General features: G+C 38.7%; 1 protein-coding gene across 1 annotated transcript in view; it reads left to right on the top strand.

Moving 5' to 3' along the window:
- Positions 1-15,918, top strand: part of cdkal1 (CDK5 regulatory subunit associated protein 1-like 1) — a 216,971-nt gene that overhangs the window by 116,036 nt on the left and 85,017 nt on the right. The window contains exon 9 of the mRNA XM_079344989.1: positions 6,663-6,829. Within this exon, the coding sequence (XP_079201115.1) occupies positions 6,663-6,829 (167 nt within the window). The remainder of the gene's footprint in view (positions 1-6,662; positions 6,830-15,918) is intronic.

The following is a 15,918-nucleotide window of genomic DNA, read 5'->3' as shown; positions in this document are numbered from 1 at the left end:
TTCATATTTCAAATCAGACTTGCAGTATGCAGTGCATGCATACAACTTAGAAAAAAACCCATCTTTCCTATGGACTAAAGTGACATTTTTAAGTACTGGCTCATTTTATGTTTTGTCCTCAGTTAAACATACGTTCACACGAATTGTTTCTGGAATCACCCTCAAAAAAACCCATCAGAACTGACTAAAAATCTGTCAGTGGTTACTCCCTGTTCTTTTCTAGTTTTATAATTAGTTAATTCATAACTACATTTAATTATTCTTGGGTTGTTAATAAGAAAAAAAAAAGAGATTATTGCTAGTCATAAAATGTAAAAATAAATAGGAATAAGAGCGCATAAAAACATTTCAATTCCACCCATGGCCTCTTATCAAACAAACATTTGTGCTTTATGGTTTAAAATTTGACTAAAAAGAGGAAGGAGAGGTTTGACTTTCATGAAGTGTCTGCAGGGATTACTTTTCACATGTTGTTGTTGTTGTTTTTTATTTAGAATATTTTTTTTTCTTGTTTGAAATGTTCTATAAACAATAATATATTCATATTTCATGTTTTTGAGCTGCTCTAACAAGTACATTTCCCCAATTGGGGGATCAGTACATACCGGTACATAGTATCCTCATAAGAACAAGCTGTAATCATATATTGTTTATCATGTGGGTTCACATACAATCATTTAGCTTATTTTTGTTCAGATACATTTATAAACTTGTACGTATAGTAAAGTTTATTATATTCATGAAGTTTTAAGTCCTAATGGGGTCAGCTTTCAATACTTGAAATACTGTTTTCTTCTCCCCTCCTTGTTGGACATGTGGACTATAATAGCTCAGTGTCCGGCCATTTTTTCTGCAGTGTACTGTCCACTAGGGTTGGGAACCTTAGAGGTTCTCGATTCTGCATTCATTGCTCCAAGGATTCAAAGTCTATTCTTGAATTATTTAATACTTCAGGATCTACTCCAGGCAATATGTTTAGAGAGTGTGCGTCCAATTTGATTGTAAGTACACAATGTGGAGAAACATTGCACTGTGTCAATATGAATGCCTGGCTCTGTGCATATTTATATTTGTATTATTGTTGTCTGTTAGAACCAATAAGAGAAGAGATCAGTGATTTCCAATGTATGGCAGTACATTAAATATTTTCACGTACGTTTGAATAACAGCATTAGAGTAAATGCACTAGAAAATATTGAATGATGTCATGCTTTAAGTCCAAAAATCTCACAGGGATATAAATTGTTATTGTCGAATTGAAGGTCAGGCACACTCTGATTGGTTGCAGTGGCGGCTAGTGTTTAATAGATTAGAGATTATATGTACATAAAAATGATCCTGTTATACTGCATCCAATCCTGCTTTTCCATGACACAAAGCAACTCATAGCTGAGCATGTTGTATACATTAAGCCTCTCTCTGGGCGTGTGTGTGCTTATATAATAAGGTACATGAGAAGGCAGGAGGCATTTTCATACATTCCACCATTGTATCAGACATTTGGCAAATGATTATTGACCAAAGCAGATGAAGGCCACGAGATAAAACCACAAGAAGCTTTAAGTTAGATGATGTGAAACCCTGCTCACTGATTCTGCTAACTCTCATTTTCATGCTTTGCTCTATCTACATGTGTGTATTGTAACATGCTTAGCCTTGTGTTGACTTGTGTTATGGAAAATAGGGTTTTAATGCACTTTAATAGGATCATGGTATCTATAATCTGTTAAACATTCTAGCCTGTGGCAGCCAATCAAAATGTATATCATGCCAAAGAGATTAAGATAAGTAGAAATGCTGAACCCATCTGTGAAGGGTAGAAAGGGAACTTAGTGTGTGTCGTCATGTACACAACACAGATTTAGGCATGACTGAGGCACTAACACACAGTCACAAAAACACAGGAAATGTGTAACTTACCCACTGGCTACCCACTCCAGCAGACCAAGCTGGTTGACAAGTTTTAACAAGAACCAATCAAGTACAGAGCTCAGCCCTCACAGCAGCAAAATCTGACGGTCCAAATCGAGACAAGAATAACCATGATAAAACCTTTCAGGCTGAAAAAATAAAGGAGCAGATTTAGAATTTCCTTTTCTGATAAATACCGTAACCCAAAAAACGTGTCAACAAAGCACTTCTTATTGTTGGATTATTATGGGCATTAAAGAAAACAGCAGTATCTATAACACAGCTGTTAAATCATACAAAAAGCGTTTTCTGTTATTGGTTAAAAATCAACACAAATAAAACTGTATTGGATGTTAGTTTACATTTTCAATTCCTAACTGTTTTCTATCAGTGGTTTTCTTTCACAAAAACAAACGTTCTATTTTTGAACAAGTACCATATGTGGATCTTAAACACAACTTGCTGGCATGACTTGCTGATGTAAAAAGTATTATGTCAGACAAAAAAAAAGAAGAACACTGAACAAGTGTCAAACAAATCAAAACAAAGATGTAATACTCAGGCTTGGGTATGTTATCCATTCATATGTTCATGCTCTTGAATGAACAAGAGCCATAACGTAACTAATAGAAACAGCATGAAAATGTGTGGTCATGTTGTGCTGCTCCTGTGTCTCATTTATGTTTTAAGAGACTTTTACCATTCTGACAGTGATTACAGCTCCCAATCACCTGAATCAATCGGTTTAGTTCCACATCTTCAAAGCCAACGCTTCAAAGCTCTTATCTCTTTTCTCCTCCCACTTTTCCCATCCTTTTTTCCAGAGGCGGAGCAGAGACACCGAGCTGCAAGAAATCACATATGTATTTAGTACAATGAGAGACTAAAGTCTGCTGCAGTATATGCAGTATATACTTATATATATATAAGTCTTGAAGTCAAGCAGCTTTCTCTTGAAGGCATTGTTATCCTGTCTACAGTACTGTAGAGGCAAAGTTCAGTATTCAAATACAAAAAATATATTTTACTAAAGTTAAACGTAGTATTTTATCTTGCATAAATTTTGTTTGATTTGACCTTCCTGTTAGACTTCGTCAAAGAAAAAGGAATTTGATATTAAGGCCGAACGGTCCAACAAATGATTTCAAGTTTGAGCGTAATATCTCCTTTTTTTGCTTGTTGATGCATCCTCTGCCAAGACACTGAATTCCATAATGCCTGTAATAATGGTCTGGCTGGTACCCTTTATGGTAGCTTGCTGCCATCGATGTGTGCATGCTGATCTGTGTAAATCCATAAATTACCACCTAAACTGTAAAGCACTGGATAATTTCACTTCATTAAACATTAACCATTGTAAAGTTCAGATGTTGGTATAACAGAAGATGTAGAAAAGCAGATGAAAAACTGAACTCATAAGGTAGACGGGAAACGGTTAGACCACACTTAAACAGTGTTTTCAGTTCATTGTCGGGGGCTCATCCTCAATAAGAGGACACACACACACACACACACACACACACACACACACACACACACACACACAATAATAATAATTAAGTATTTGGTGGAAAGTTGCAGTGATGATTTATTAATGTGTATGGCTTTTAACATGCTGATCATATTATTATTAAACAAAGAGCGTCATAGCTTAGACATACACAGCTGTTTCCTCTTGCTTGATCTCTCTCTCTCTCTCTCTCTCTCTCTCTCTCTCTCTCTCTATCTATCGCTCTCATTCTCTGCGTCTCCACTTTCAGGCTCCATAGTTCAACCCTAAAAGCAAAAATGCTAAAAAAAACAACAAAACAAAACACTTTTTAAACGTTTCATCAGAATCTTTTCCTGTCCTGCCCTCTTTCCATGCGCCTCTCTGTTCACTCAGCCCTGTGCTGTGCTTACTCTGCTGGGAAAAAAAGTTCATTGAAGGTTAATAACTTTTTGGAAAAGTGTCCCGCTCTCTACCCTTGTTTGTGACTGCTCTGACATCAAACTACAATGTTATGTGACATGGAAAAAGAGAGTTTAGGTTGAAGGGTTTATGATACAAACACACACGGGTCAAAGAATGGTGGAAACCTGTTTTAAGCGATTCAGCCTCTTCTTTTCCATTTAAAAACCGTTACAGTGGTGCACGTTTGGTACAATGCTCTTGTAATGAGGTGTTGAAATTCTCCCATACCTGTCTCTCATTAGGGTTCAAAGGTCAGGGTCAACTAACGAACAGCACCCGGTATAATTGTAACACCAGACTTTTACAAGTACACTTTTGCAGACCTGAATAGTCTATAAGAAAATGAACGTGTCAATTTAACCAATTGTGTCAGTTTTAGGGGCCTTTGATCTTCGTCATTGCATATTCAATAACAACAGTAAGATTTATTTAAAGACTGCTTCTCAAAACCTAAAGTGTGATGTGTTTCACAAGGTGGCAAGAAAGAAACGGGAAATTCATAAAAGAGTCCAATTTTAAATAAATATCACACCAATATAAATATTGGTAGCTTTTGGGGAATAAATGAAGGTATGAAATGCAAATAAAATAACTTCTAAATCTTTCCACAATCAGAAAAGGATCTCATTTAGGAGCGCTGAAAGAGAATGATCGAGCCCAAAAAATGTCTTTTCATCAAACTTTTATCTTTTGTAAACGTTGTTCTCATGAGTAGTTTATCGCTGTCACACTGTGCCAAATATAAATTCCCATTTCACCGACGCAACCCATCCCTCCTCGCACATAACAGAAACCAAAGGAAGCAGCTGTGCAGTGTGTATCAGAGCAGATAGTGAAGGGAGAGCAGACAACCACTTCCTGATGAAACGGCCACCCTCTCTGTGTCTTTGGCCAACAATAATAACCATTGGCGCAAATGATGCAGAAGGGACAGAGCAGCAGGCTAGAGGGGCGAATTACTGGCCATGTTATTGGGTTCATCTGGAGATCTACGTTGGACTCCAGCCTTGAATAAACACCTGAGAGTTTTCCACAGCATCCCTGAGTTCAAAACATAATTAACACAGGAATCACAAAAGGTATTAAATAGCAGTCATTACACACGCTTACAAGCTTGGCAGCATTATGTGTGGAATTACAGGAATGTTGTTTTGGAAGGAACCAATTTAGCTCCTAGGCCAGTTTAATTCAGGTCTAACCGTGTATTAAGAGACCACTTGGCCAATGTTATTCTGAGACAGAGCTATGTAGAAATACTCGTTCACTCCTGGGGTGCAGATGATGCAGGCACAGTTACACCTTGGCAAAGAGATCGCTATAATCGAGCCCAAACAAGCTGACTTAAGCTGCCCAGGGTATTGGCTGTCATCACCTTCCTTTAGGCCTGAAAGATGAAAGATATGACATCAATTCTGTTGGAAAACACTGCAGAAAATCGCCCCTAGTTTTATTTTTTTTGTGTAAACAAACATTGTGAGTCTTTATTTAAGCCAATAATAACATATTTGTCTCACAGTAAACCGGCTCTTATCCATGTCTATGATGAACTGCTAAAACAGATCCTGCAGTCGAAGTCAAATAAATAGAATCAGTTTATGAACGATAAATAGCATTTAATGAACACAGCCATTACTGAGTATTAGACGAGGTAAAAATAAGCTTTTAAATCGCATTCAAAAAAAAAGAATCCCAAATGAACTCTTGTTTATGATTATAAGTCTGGTCCCATCTGATTGTTGGATGTTTTGATGGTGTTTTTAGAGATGGCTGGCTCCAAACATCATTAGTGCATCTTAATGTCAATGATAATGAGGTTTAGAAACTCTTTCACTCTGGACAATTATACAGTCATCATGTTTAATCTATCTGGCCTATGCAGGCCTTTAAACAGGCCGTTTTAGTCTCTCTCTCTTCCACACAAACTGTCCAATTAGCCTAGCACCATCTTTACTCTCTGAATGACCACATGCATCTTTCTGTCTATCTCTGCACAGCTAATGATGATGATGGTTGTGTGGTTTGCTGTGTGTGTGTCTGTGTACTCCAGCTTGTCCCCCTCATGTTGCAAATGCATTTTTGTGTGCCTGCATGGTATGATATGTCTTAACACATAGCTTAAGCAGACACTCAACCATTTCCCGGCCCACAGCTAAATGACAGCTAGATCATTAAGCTCTAGCAGTGAGCGCTGCTCTAATTTAGCATGAAGCCAGTAGATCTCCCCCCTCTTACTGTATTTGACCTTCACGTTTCTTGAATACGTGTTTATAAGACGGGTATTTTTAAAACTCGTCAGAGACTGTCATGAGCTGGGATCTGCCAAGGCGTTGGTGCATTCAGGCAATGACAACAAGTGACCCTTTAAAGGTTGTGGAAATACTTGGGAGAAGCTGCTATGATGCTGTGATCATTATTGATGATTTAAATGTTACAAATAATTTGTCAAACCTAAATAAATGGTAAGGTTACAATTTTTTTCTGTTCTTTAAATGTTTACATTCATCTCACGCCAAAACAAAGCTTAAGTGGCCAATATTCCAAGCATGAGTTTGGTGTGAAATAAAATCATTGAGCTATCGACCACTACAGGTTCAGTGACTAGCTTGTTAACCTTGACCAAGTCCATAGATGATTTAGACCTTTGGCTGTCAATCTCAATCATTTCTCGAGGATTTGATTGATCTAATTTTTTTAAATTTACAGGATAAGTATGGTGAAGAGATAAGGTATCGGAACCCAAAAATGATCTATATACGTTATTGATCACATGAACTCCTTGTTCTTTGTTTCTTTGTAGAGGGAGTGTGTGAGATCTGGTTGACCAGTGAGGACACAGGAGCTTATGGCAGAGACATTGGGACGGATCTACCCACGCTGCTGTGGAGACTGGTGGAGGTGATCCCTGATGGGGCTATGCTGAGGCTGGGTATGACAAACCCACCATACATCCTGGAGCACCTAGAGGTATGCGCAGTGCAAGATCACCCATCTCACCAACTATTTTTCATTTTTGGCATTTAGCTTTTGTCCCTAATGTCTTGTGTGCTATTCTTTCCCTTAAACAAATAATAGTCCTTTTCCTAGATTAAATAAATTAAATGCCTTTCTTTTTTGCTTACCATGCACTTTAGCCGCTGCGCTCATCCTCCATTCATTAGTGCAGTTCATTCTCTTCTCTCCCTAATGAGTCAATTAAGGACCATTGTGTCCTCTTTAGCAACCTCATTTTATCAGTCATTATTGTCTTCTCTAATGGAACAATGGACATTGTTACGCTGTCTCTCCCGCTCAGGATTCTACCCCTCTCTTTCTGCTTAAGTTTTTTTTAAATGTCTGTTTGACAGACTAATGGTCAGACGTGTTTTTTCTATTATTTAAATAAGCGTATACACACTACACGGATAATTACACTTTCACCCCATTCCTAGTGAAAGAAATAGTGTAACAGGATGTATTAAACTCTGGTTTCACCGTGCTGAGTATACTTTATTGATTATAAAATCAATGAAATTGAGACAGACCAAAACCACCAAGATGTTTAATCCTCTGTATCCAAAGCACCCTTCTGCCCCTCCGTTTCCCTGTCATTTTCTATTCCCCCAAGTCAACGTCTAGTCTGAAAGTTGAGGCTCAGTGTGCTACTGTACATTGACGGTGAGTAACTTGTTACAGAATGTTATAACCCAATCAGTTCTTTAAAATTCTAATGTGTGTCAGGGACTTAGGTACACCTCTTAAGCCTGGTTCATACGAAAAGATTTGAATGCTGACATTTTCCAAATCGGTTTTGTTCTAATAGAGATAACCAACAGGGCACACCACACACAGGTTCATTCACTAACAAACCAGACTATCAGCTCTCAAAATGGTCATCTTGCACTGTCAGATATGACCGAAGGGTGAAAACACATGGTAAAGCTAAATGTGGCTACCTGTTAGCTACCTGTTACATCCTGTGTGGTCCACACACAGTCCAACTCCTTTCCTTGTCAGTTTGATTATGTTTAACAGAACATGTTTGTGGTCTCACAGCGAGCTACATGAAACTATACTGCAGACTGTTTTTTGTTTTGTTTTTTTCTTCTGGGGCTCAGACAAACAGACGAGAAGTTTTTCCTGAATTAGGGTTGAGCTCTTATCAGAAACTTTGTATTTGAATGTGTGAAAGGACATATGTAGCTCCTTTTTTCTGGTACCCTGAGGGAAACAATCTCAACTTTTAGTATGGTTGAAATGTCAAACAGTATAGTAGTTCTGGGTGTGTAGCTGATGGGTTGAATGATATAAATGTCCCTAAAGCTGAATCTATCAACAGACTGGATAATATTAACGCAGCATATCACGGCCGTGTTTCTGATCTAACAGACAACACTGAGACTCTGTGCAGGCTGAAAGATAGACAATTTAATGATCAGTGTGGAGCCATTATATACAGTACAACAGGTGTCATGAATTCCTTCCCACTTTAGATATTTCTATACATGGTATGAAGAATCACATCACCTTTACTCTTTAAATGTCAAACCTCTATTTGAGGAACACTTCATCATTGTACTGTAAACTGAGGCCATACATTATACTTTTGTGATACCTCATATAACGTGTTTCTCTTCAAATATGGTCATATCTTCTCAGAATAAATCGTAGTCTGCTAACAGCAAAATCATCTCTACAAGATGCAACCAAACTGAACGTATTCACAGAAATTCGTACTATCAGTAGCAAAGGATGAGACTACACGAACAGCCTAAACTGAATTGGTTGAATATGGTTTTAGTAATAAACTTGGGATAACTTCTTTAACATTTTATTCAGTGTTTTAAATGTCAGCGTTGAACCTGACACCACTACATGTTTTATCTTGCCTTTTAGAGTTCCCCAAATCTTCCCATGGGAATATTGTAGAATGAGTGTTGGAGAGAGATGATAATGAAGGGAGAACAAAAAGAAAAGGGCAAAAAATAGGGTGATTGTAACCTAGAAAACTAAAATGAATCAAAACTTTCTAGTAAAAAAAAAAAAAAGAAAAAGAAGAAAAGAGGACACTGAAGTTCACAACAGATATACTTTTGAATCAAACAACCAGGGAGGACTGTAGATCATAAATGAATGAAATGAGGGCAGAACAAAAAAAAAAGCGGGGATGAAGGCCCCGGGATAGAGACGAGGGGTAAAAAGAAGTGGGAAAGTGCTGTGGGAAGCAGCAATGGAGGTTGCAATTAACCAGGGGTTAATGGAGGTGGCTAATTGTCCCCCACATGTATAGGTAGGCTTTCTGCTTGGCTACATTACAATTAAAAAGCCACCCTCCTAATGATAGGGAATAACAATTAACTGATAATTAGAAATATACTAGGACGACACCCTGGCTTGGTCTGCGAGTGTGTGCATGTTAAGAACCATTTCATATGCTACCAGCCCTTTCATTGTTAATGTCCATGCATTGAATTGAATTATATCTTTTAGCTTTAATTCCTCAGTCAATTAACCTACATAAGGAGAGATTAGAGTGCTCTTCCTTAACTTATCTTTTGTTGCTCCTGTCCCCTGCTTACCCTTTATCCACTTCCCTCTTTTCGCCCCTCTCCATCCAGCCCCATTTTTACACCCTGCCTCCCCCCCCTTTCCTTTTCTCTTCCAGTCCTTCTTATAAACTTTTAACGTATTGTCAATGATTTTGAGGCCAACATCCAACTGAGAAAGTTCCAAAAAAAAGAAAAAAAAAATTCTATAAAGTTTCTTTTTAAGCCCTCCATGAATCAGAAGTTCTCTTGTTTCCGACTACTTCTCCCTGCTCCTAACCCTTCCAATTCTTAAAAAAAATAAAGAAAATGGTTGCATTATTTTTCGTCTTCCTGCATCTTTAAACTCTTGTTTTTTTTCTTAATTACTGTCCCTCCCCTGTGTCCTCTGCCTCTTCTCTCCCATCCCTCTCATGATGCCGGTAATCACAGATATAAAGCAGATGATACGATTTATGAAGGCCAAATCTCCAAAAGTATTTAAGAATGTCAGCACTTACACGGCAGCATCACGTTGAATAGCTGTGATTGAAGCTGAGAAGGCCAGGTAACCTCTCCACTTCCCCCTAAAAGATTACCCTCTCTTACACATACTTATCCAGATCTTTGCTTTTGCACCATCTACCTCTGACACACACTTTTGTCCTCGTGCAGCCTGTTTTTTCCTGACAGTTGTAGACAGCCTCATACCACCATTTGCTGATTGGAGCATTTATGCGCCCAATCATCTCTCACAGGCCACTTGTCTCTGACATTTTAGTTGATTGCATGGAGCCACATTGGACATTTTTTACCTGAGATGTTGCAAGAAAAATGCCTTTCCCAACGCCACTGTGTTGTTTTTTTCCACGTTGGTGACATTTTGTATCGGCCTGTCCATCGGCCTGTCCTTCCTTCTGTCCAGCGGCGTATCTATAAATTGCAACAGGCTTTCAAACGTGAAACAGTAGGTCATCTTATCATACAAGGAGCGCGTCGTGTGCATGCGGATACCTGTGCATGAGGTCGTGCAAGACTGAGTGTGTGATTGAATCTAGCATGGGAGCAGACTCCGTAAATGAGGTGTGAAAGTAGCCTACTCGTACGCAGCAATCATTCAGCCTGAGATGAATGAAGCAGCGGTTGTCCATTAAACATCCTCCACAGAGCTCATCTCACTTTGACTGGAAATTCATCAGATATTCTGTCCACATTTTCTCCATAGCAAGCTCTGTTAAACAGTCCGAAAAAAAGGCTCTCACAAATACAGTCAGAGGCAAGAGAAAAGGTCCATTTTAGTGTCGTAACATCGTTCTAAGAACTGGTTTTCATGGAGCTACGATACAAATTTTCAGATAAATAAAAAAATGTAGCAAACAGAAGCTAAAATGCATTCAGGTCCACTGAATGTCGAGCACTAAATGTCTAAATGTCTTAGAAATGTGTCCATTAATAATATTGGTAATATACATTACAATGGACAATATTGTTTCCAGTTATGTTTTTTTTAAAATGGCAAACTCACTGGCTGATCAGTTTGTTGACTCAAAGTGAGTTCGCTTGATCAAGATGGCGACAGGTAGAGGCTGCAGGTTGGCAGGTCCTGCGAGCTCACCTTCCTTAATACGTTCTGAGGAGTCGCCAAAATCATCAAAAAACAGTGGACCTGATGCTGAGTCACAGTTGCCTTATCTGAGAAAAAGTGGGCGACTAAATACAAATCAGTATGTAGTTATTGCCTTGTGTGTGCTTGCCGCGGTGTTACTGTCAACGTGGAGTGACTGGCAAGCTCTTTGCAGCCGGTCGAATCACAGCGTGATGCGCCACGTACCACCTTTCAACACATGGAGTAAACACGCCATTTACGCATCTGTTCTAAAACACGGACGCGCAGTTGTGCCATTGTCGATCAGCTCCCGTTCTGATAAACGCCGCCGAGGATCAGCTGTTTCAACCTTGCTGTGCACTTTACTCCTACTGTGCGGGGATATACATCTAAACCCCGGACCTGGCGGTAGGGAAGAGCTAGCGGGAGCTAACGGCGTTACACTCATGTGTGGATCTGCAGCCACGCTCGCAGTGAGTTACCCTTACGAGCACACACAAACAAACGGACAAAATTGCTTGCCATCTACACTAGGCACAGTGGAGGATAGACTTGTTACATCGCAACTTTCTCCTTCGGTAAAGTTAGATGCGCCTTACCCTGACGGTACCGAGACATTGCGTAATGAGATCCTGTCGGGTGCTTTTGCACAGACACCACGCACAGATGTACTTTCTCCGGACACTGGGATAAACAAACGGAGTGGTGCTGTGGAGAAAGTTGGAGCAGCACGTGACTTGGTGCGCTCGTCTCATCCAATCATACCGTGTCACCCAAACGCCGTCACCAAACAACAGAGATACAGACTATTTCAGACTGTTAACCACGCCAAAGTACTCTGGGACCCAAAGGTTAAACCTAAAGGTGTATTTGGGGGACACCTAAATATAAGAAGTGCTGTATCAAAATCTGAACAACTTGAACAGTTGCTGACACATTCCAACCTTGACTTCTTGTGTCTTTCTGAGACTTGGCTAAAACCCACAACCTCAAATAGTGCTGTTCATATTCCAGGTTACAACATTTACAGGCGTGACCGCGGACATGGCAAAGGGGGCGGAGTAATGATCTATGTCAAGGACAGTTTTCAGTGTTTACAAATGGAATCAGTGGGAGATGCTCTGGAATGTGTGGGGATAAAAATTAGGCTTTCCCCGGAAATGTCATTTGCTGTTCTTATTTTGTACAGGCCTCCGACATCAAATAATGTATTTTTTGATCATTTAACTGACATCCTTAAAAAATGTGATGCTAAAGAAATACTTCTCATGGGGGATTTTAATATAAACTGGCTCGATAAACATGGTAGAAAAAAACTAAAGGAGATTACTCAAAAGTGCAATTTTACACAAATGATTGAAAAAGCAACTCGGATCACTAAGACTTCTCAAACACTCATAGACCTAGTCTTTTCAAACAAAGCTGACCGTATTGGTAAAGTTTACAATTTAATAACAGGTCTTTCTGATCATAATTTAACATTAGTTTCAAGGAAACTGTCAAAAGCGCGCTACCGAAATTTACATATGGTTGACTCTAATGAATCTGTATCCTATATCCCCAGGAAAGATATCGAGATGTTTGATAATGAAATAAGAAAGGTAAATTGGTCCCAAATGGTAAATGATAAAGACAGCAATGCAGCTTCTAGTGACCTGATAAATATGTTTCAACAGCTTGTTTCTAAACATTCTAAAGTGAAAAAGGTAAAGCCTAAAGGCAAAATCCCTCTACCTTGGTTAAATGATAATCTATGGAAATTGATGAGAACTAGAGATTCAGCATTAAAAAAATCCCTTAAAACGGGATTTAAAACTGATCGCCTGATCTATAATGGACTTCGAAATAAAGTTACCCAACATTTAAGACAAACAAAAGCAATATTTTTTATGAATTTAATCAAACAAGCAAAAGGCAATTCTAAACAACTTTGGCAAACTATAGACAAACTAACTGGAAAGATGCAAACTAAAAGTGGAATAATAGAGCTAAAAATAGATGATGAATACCACAAGGATGGTCTAACAGTTTCAAATTATTTTAATGATTATTTTATTGATTCAGTGAATGAAATTATCCAACACACTCCTGGACTGCTTTACCCTTGCTCACCACCTCAGCCCTCCACTCTTGAGGTTTTGTGTTTCAAACACATTGAATATTCTAAAACAGATAAAATAATACAGTCCTTATCTAACTCAAAAGCTAAAGATTTCTGGGGACTTGACAGCTCTATCATTAAAAAACACAGGGAGATTTTAACACCAGCTATAACTCATATTGTAAATAAATCTATTGATGAGAGTGTATTCCCCAGTGTCTTAAAAACAGCAGTCATAACCCCAATTTACAAATCTGGAAGCAAAAATGAAACAAGCAACTACAGGCCTATTAGTATATTGCCTGTGGCATCCAAAATTCTTGAAAAAGCAATCGTAGAGCAGCTAACCGATCACCTAAATTGCAATAACTTTTTGCATTCAATGCAGTTTGGTTTTAGACGTAACCATTCCACTGATGCAGCCTGCTGCTACCTGATAGAAAACATAAAGGCCAGCTTGGACAGAGGGGGCACGGTGGGTGCTGTGTTTTTGGACTTGCGAAAAGCCTTTGACACGGTAAACCACTGTGTCCTCCTGTCCAAACTTTCTAAGTATAATCTGTCCATGGAGACATTGCAATGGATACAATCATATCTCTCAAATCGGATGCAGTGTGTGAGGGTAAATAACGCATTGTCCTCACTGAAGCCCTGCACAACTGGGGTCCCACAAGGATCAATCCTGGGACCCTTGTTGTTCAGCATTTACATCAACGATCTTCCGGCTGTGTGCAAAGACATAGACATCATTATGTATGCAGATGATGCTGTCATCTTTGTACATGGGAAGGACATGGAGCAAGTAGCCACTAAATTGTCCTCAGCCATGGACAAAATAAGTAACTGGCTTAAATCTTCTTGCTTGACCTTAAATATTAAAAAAACAGTTGGAATGTATTTCACTAAGTCCAATAAAGCCAAAGATATGCCTAACATCTATATTAATGGACAAAAAATTAACATTGTGACAGAGATAAAATATCTAGGTGTCCATTTGGACCAAACTCTGAGCTTTAAAAAACACATTAAAAGAATGTGCAACTCCATTAAATATAATATCTCCACCTTTAGACACATTAGGAATAGCTTGACTACTGAAGCATCTTTCATGTATCTCAATGCCATGATCTCTTCACACATCACCTACTGTTTGTCCTGTTGGTCTCAGGCCAATGAGACCACAATCAAACAACTCAGATCTGTCTACAATCAGGCATTAAAGGTGCTTGATAGAAAAGCCCTTCGCCATCATCACTGCAATATTCTCAATAAATATAACGTATTAAGTTTTGACAATGTAATTCAATATACAAATCTAAGAACCGTTTTCAAAATTGTTAACAATACTGCTCCACCCTCAATGAAAGAATTCATAAAACTTTATTCTGAACAAACGACCCGAACATCCCGCTCCACCACTCGCAGAAACTGTGCCGTCCCAAAGAGGTCCTCTGTATTTGCACAGACAGCCTTTTCATTTAAATCTATTCAACAATGGAATCAACTTCCTGATAGTCTGAAGCTGTCTGTGGATCTTAATAACTTCTCTAGAAACCTAAAGAAACACCTTCTCAATAATCAGCTGTGTCAGCATCAGCGCACTTAAATTTTACGCATGTAATTTTGTTGCTAAAGTTTTTTACTGTGTTAATATTAATTAACATAGTAAAAAACGTAAAACTTAAAATATTAATTAATTAACAGTTTTTAGGCTGTGATGGTTTTCTGGAAAAGAAACCATCTGATTAGTTTTAAATGACTACTGCTTTTAAATGACTACTGCATGTATTTGTTTTGTGCTACTGACAGTTATTTGTAATGTCATGTTTTAATCCTGTGTGCACCTGCCCGGGGACAGCAGATGGAAACTAGCATTCGCTAAATCTGGTACAAAGCATATTTTCGAAAGATTAATGTATTTTGTACATTGTCCCTGACAAATAAACTAATAAACTAAACTAAACTAAACTACAATCACAACATATTTATCAATCACATCTACTCTATTCTATGTTCTTGACTACTTTATGACATTGTGACTTTAGATGACACAAAATGAGTTCCATTTCTTCGCTCTTTATAAACATTTACTTTCTAGAAACCGTGAGCCTTTTGTTCCACTTCTCAGTTCGATGAACCCGCACCGGGCCTCAAGCAGGATGACAAACTACCAAATATCTGTAACGCCTGAAAACTCTACCTTGTGCATCGGCTGATGTTTTTCATAAGTAGGACTCAACCATTCAGTCACTTGAATAGACTCTCGCACGGAAACGTCCCCACACACATCTTTCACCTTCACACTCAGTCGTGCACACAAGCACAGCTGTACGGGCGCACACTCAGACACACCCTCTCAGACCATTTTCATTTTAATGAAGCCTTTGGGAGCCTCTTCACATTAGAGGCCTAATGTAGCATTGTGAGAGGGACCCGACACCAAATGAATGCACACGGTGAAGCTATTCTGATGTGCTCCTGAATGATGAGCCCTGACTCTCTGCAGTGAATTGTGCTTGCTGAATAACTTAGCTGAATTATGCGCTCAGACGGATGGAGATTAAAAGTCCTGCTGTCAGTTTAAAACTGATCTTTGTTGTTCCTCTTCTTATGGCTTAAGAGTTTCTCAGTGGCTTAAAAAAAAAGGACTGCTACAGTTGCAATGATTTAATTGCATTTTCACAATGTAGTACAGAGCTGTCGGAAATATTCATTCACAAAGATGTTTCTTGCATATTTGATTAGCTTCTGTTGAAGTGTTTCACTATGAAGTTGCTGCTAACCACCTCTGGCAAAGCTGTAATGGTGAGAACTCTTTATGGAAAGTGTAAGACTGTGTACTTAC

Source organism: Symphodus melops (genome assembly GCF_947650265.1).
Source record: "Symphodus melops genome assembly, chromosome: 5".
In the NCBI taxonomy this organism is placed as follows: Eukaryota; Metazoa; Chordata; class Actinopteri; order Labriformes; family Labridae; genus Symphodus; species Symphodus melops.
This window is presented reverse-complemented; position numbering and strand designations above follow the sequence as displayed.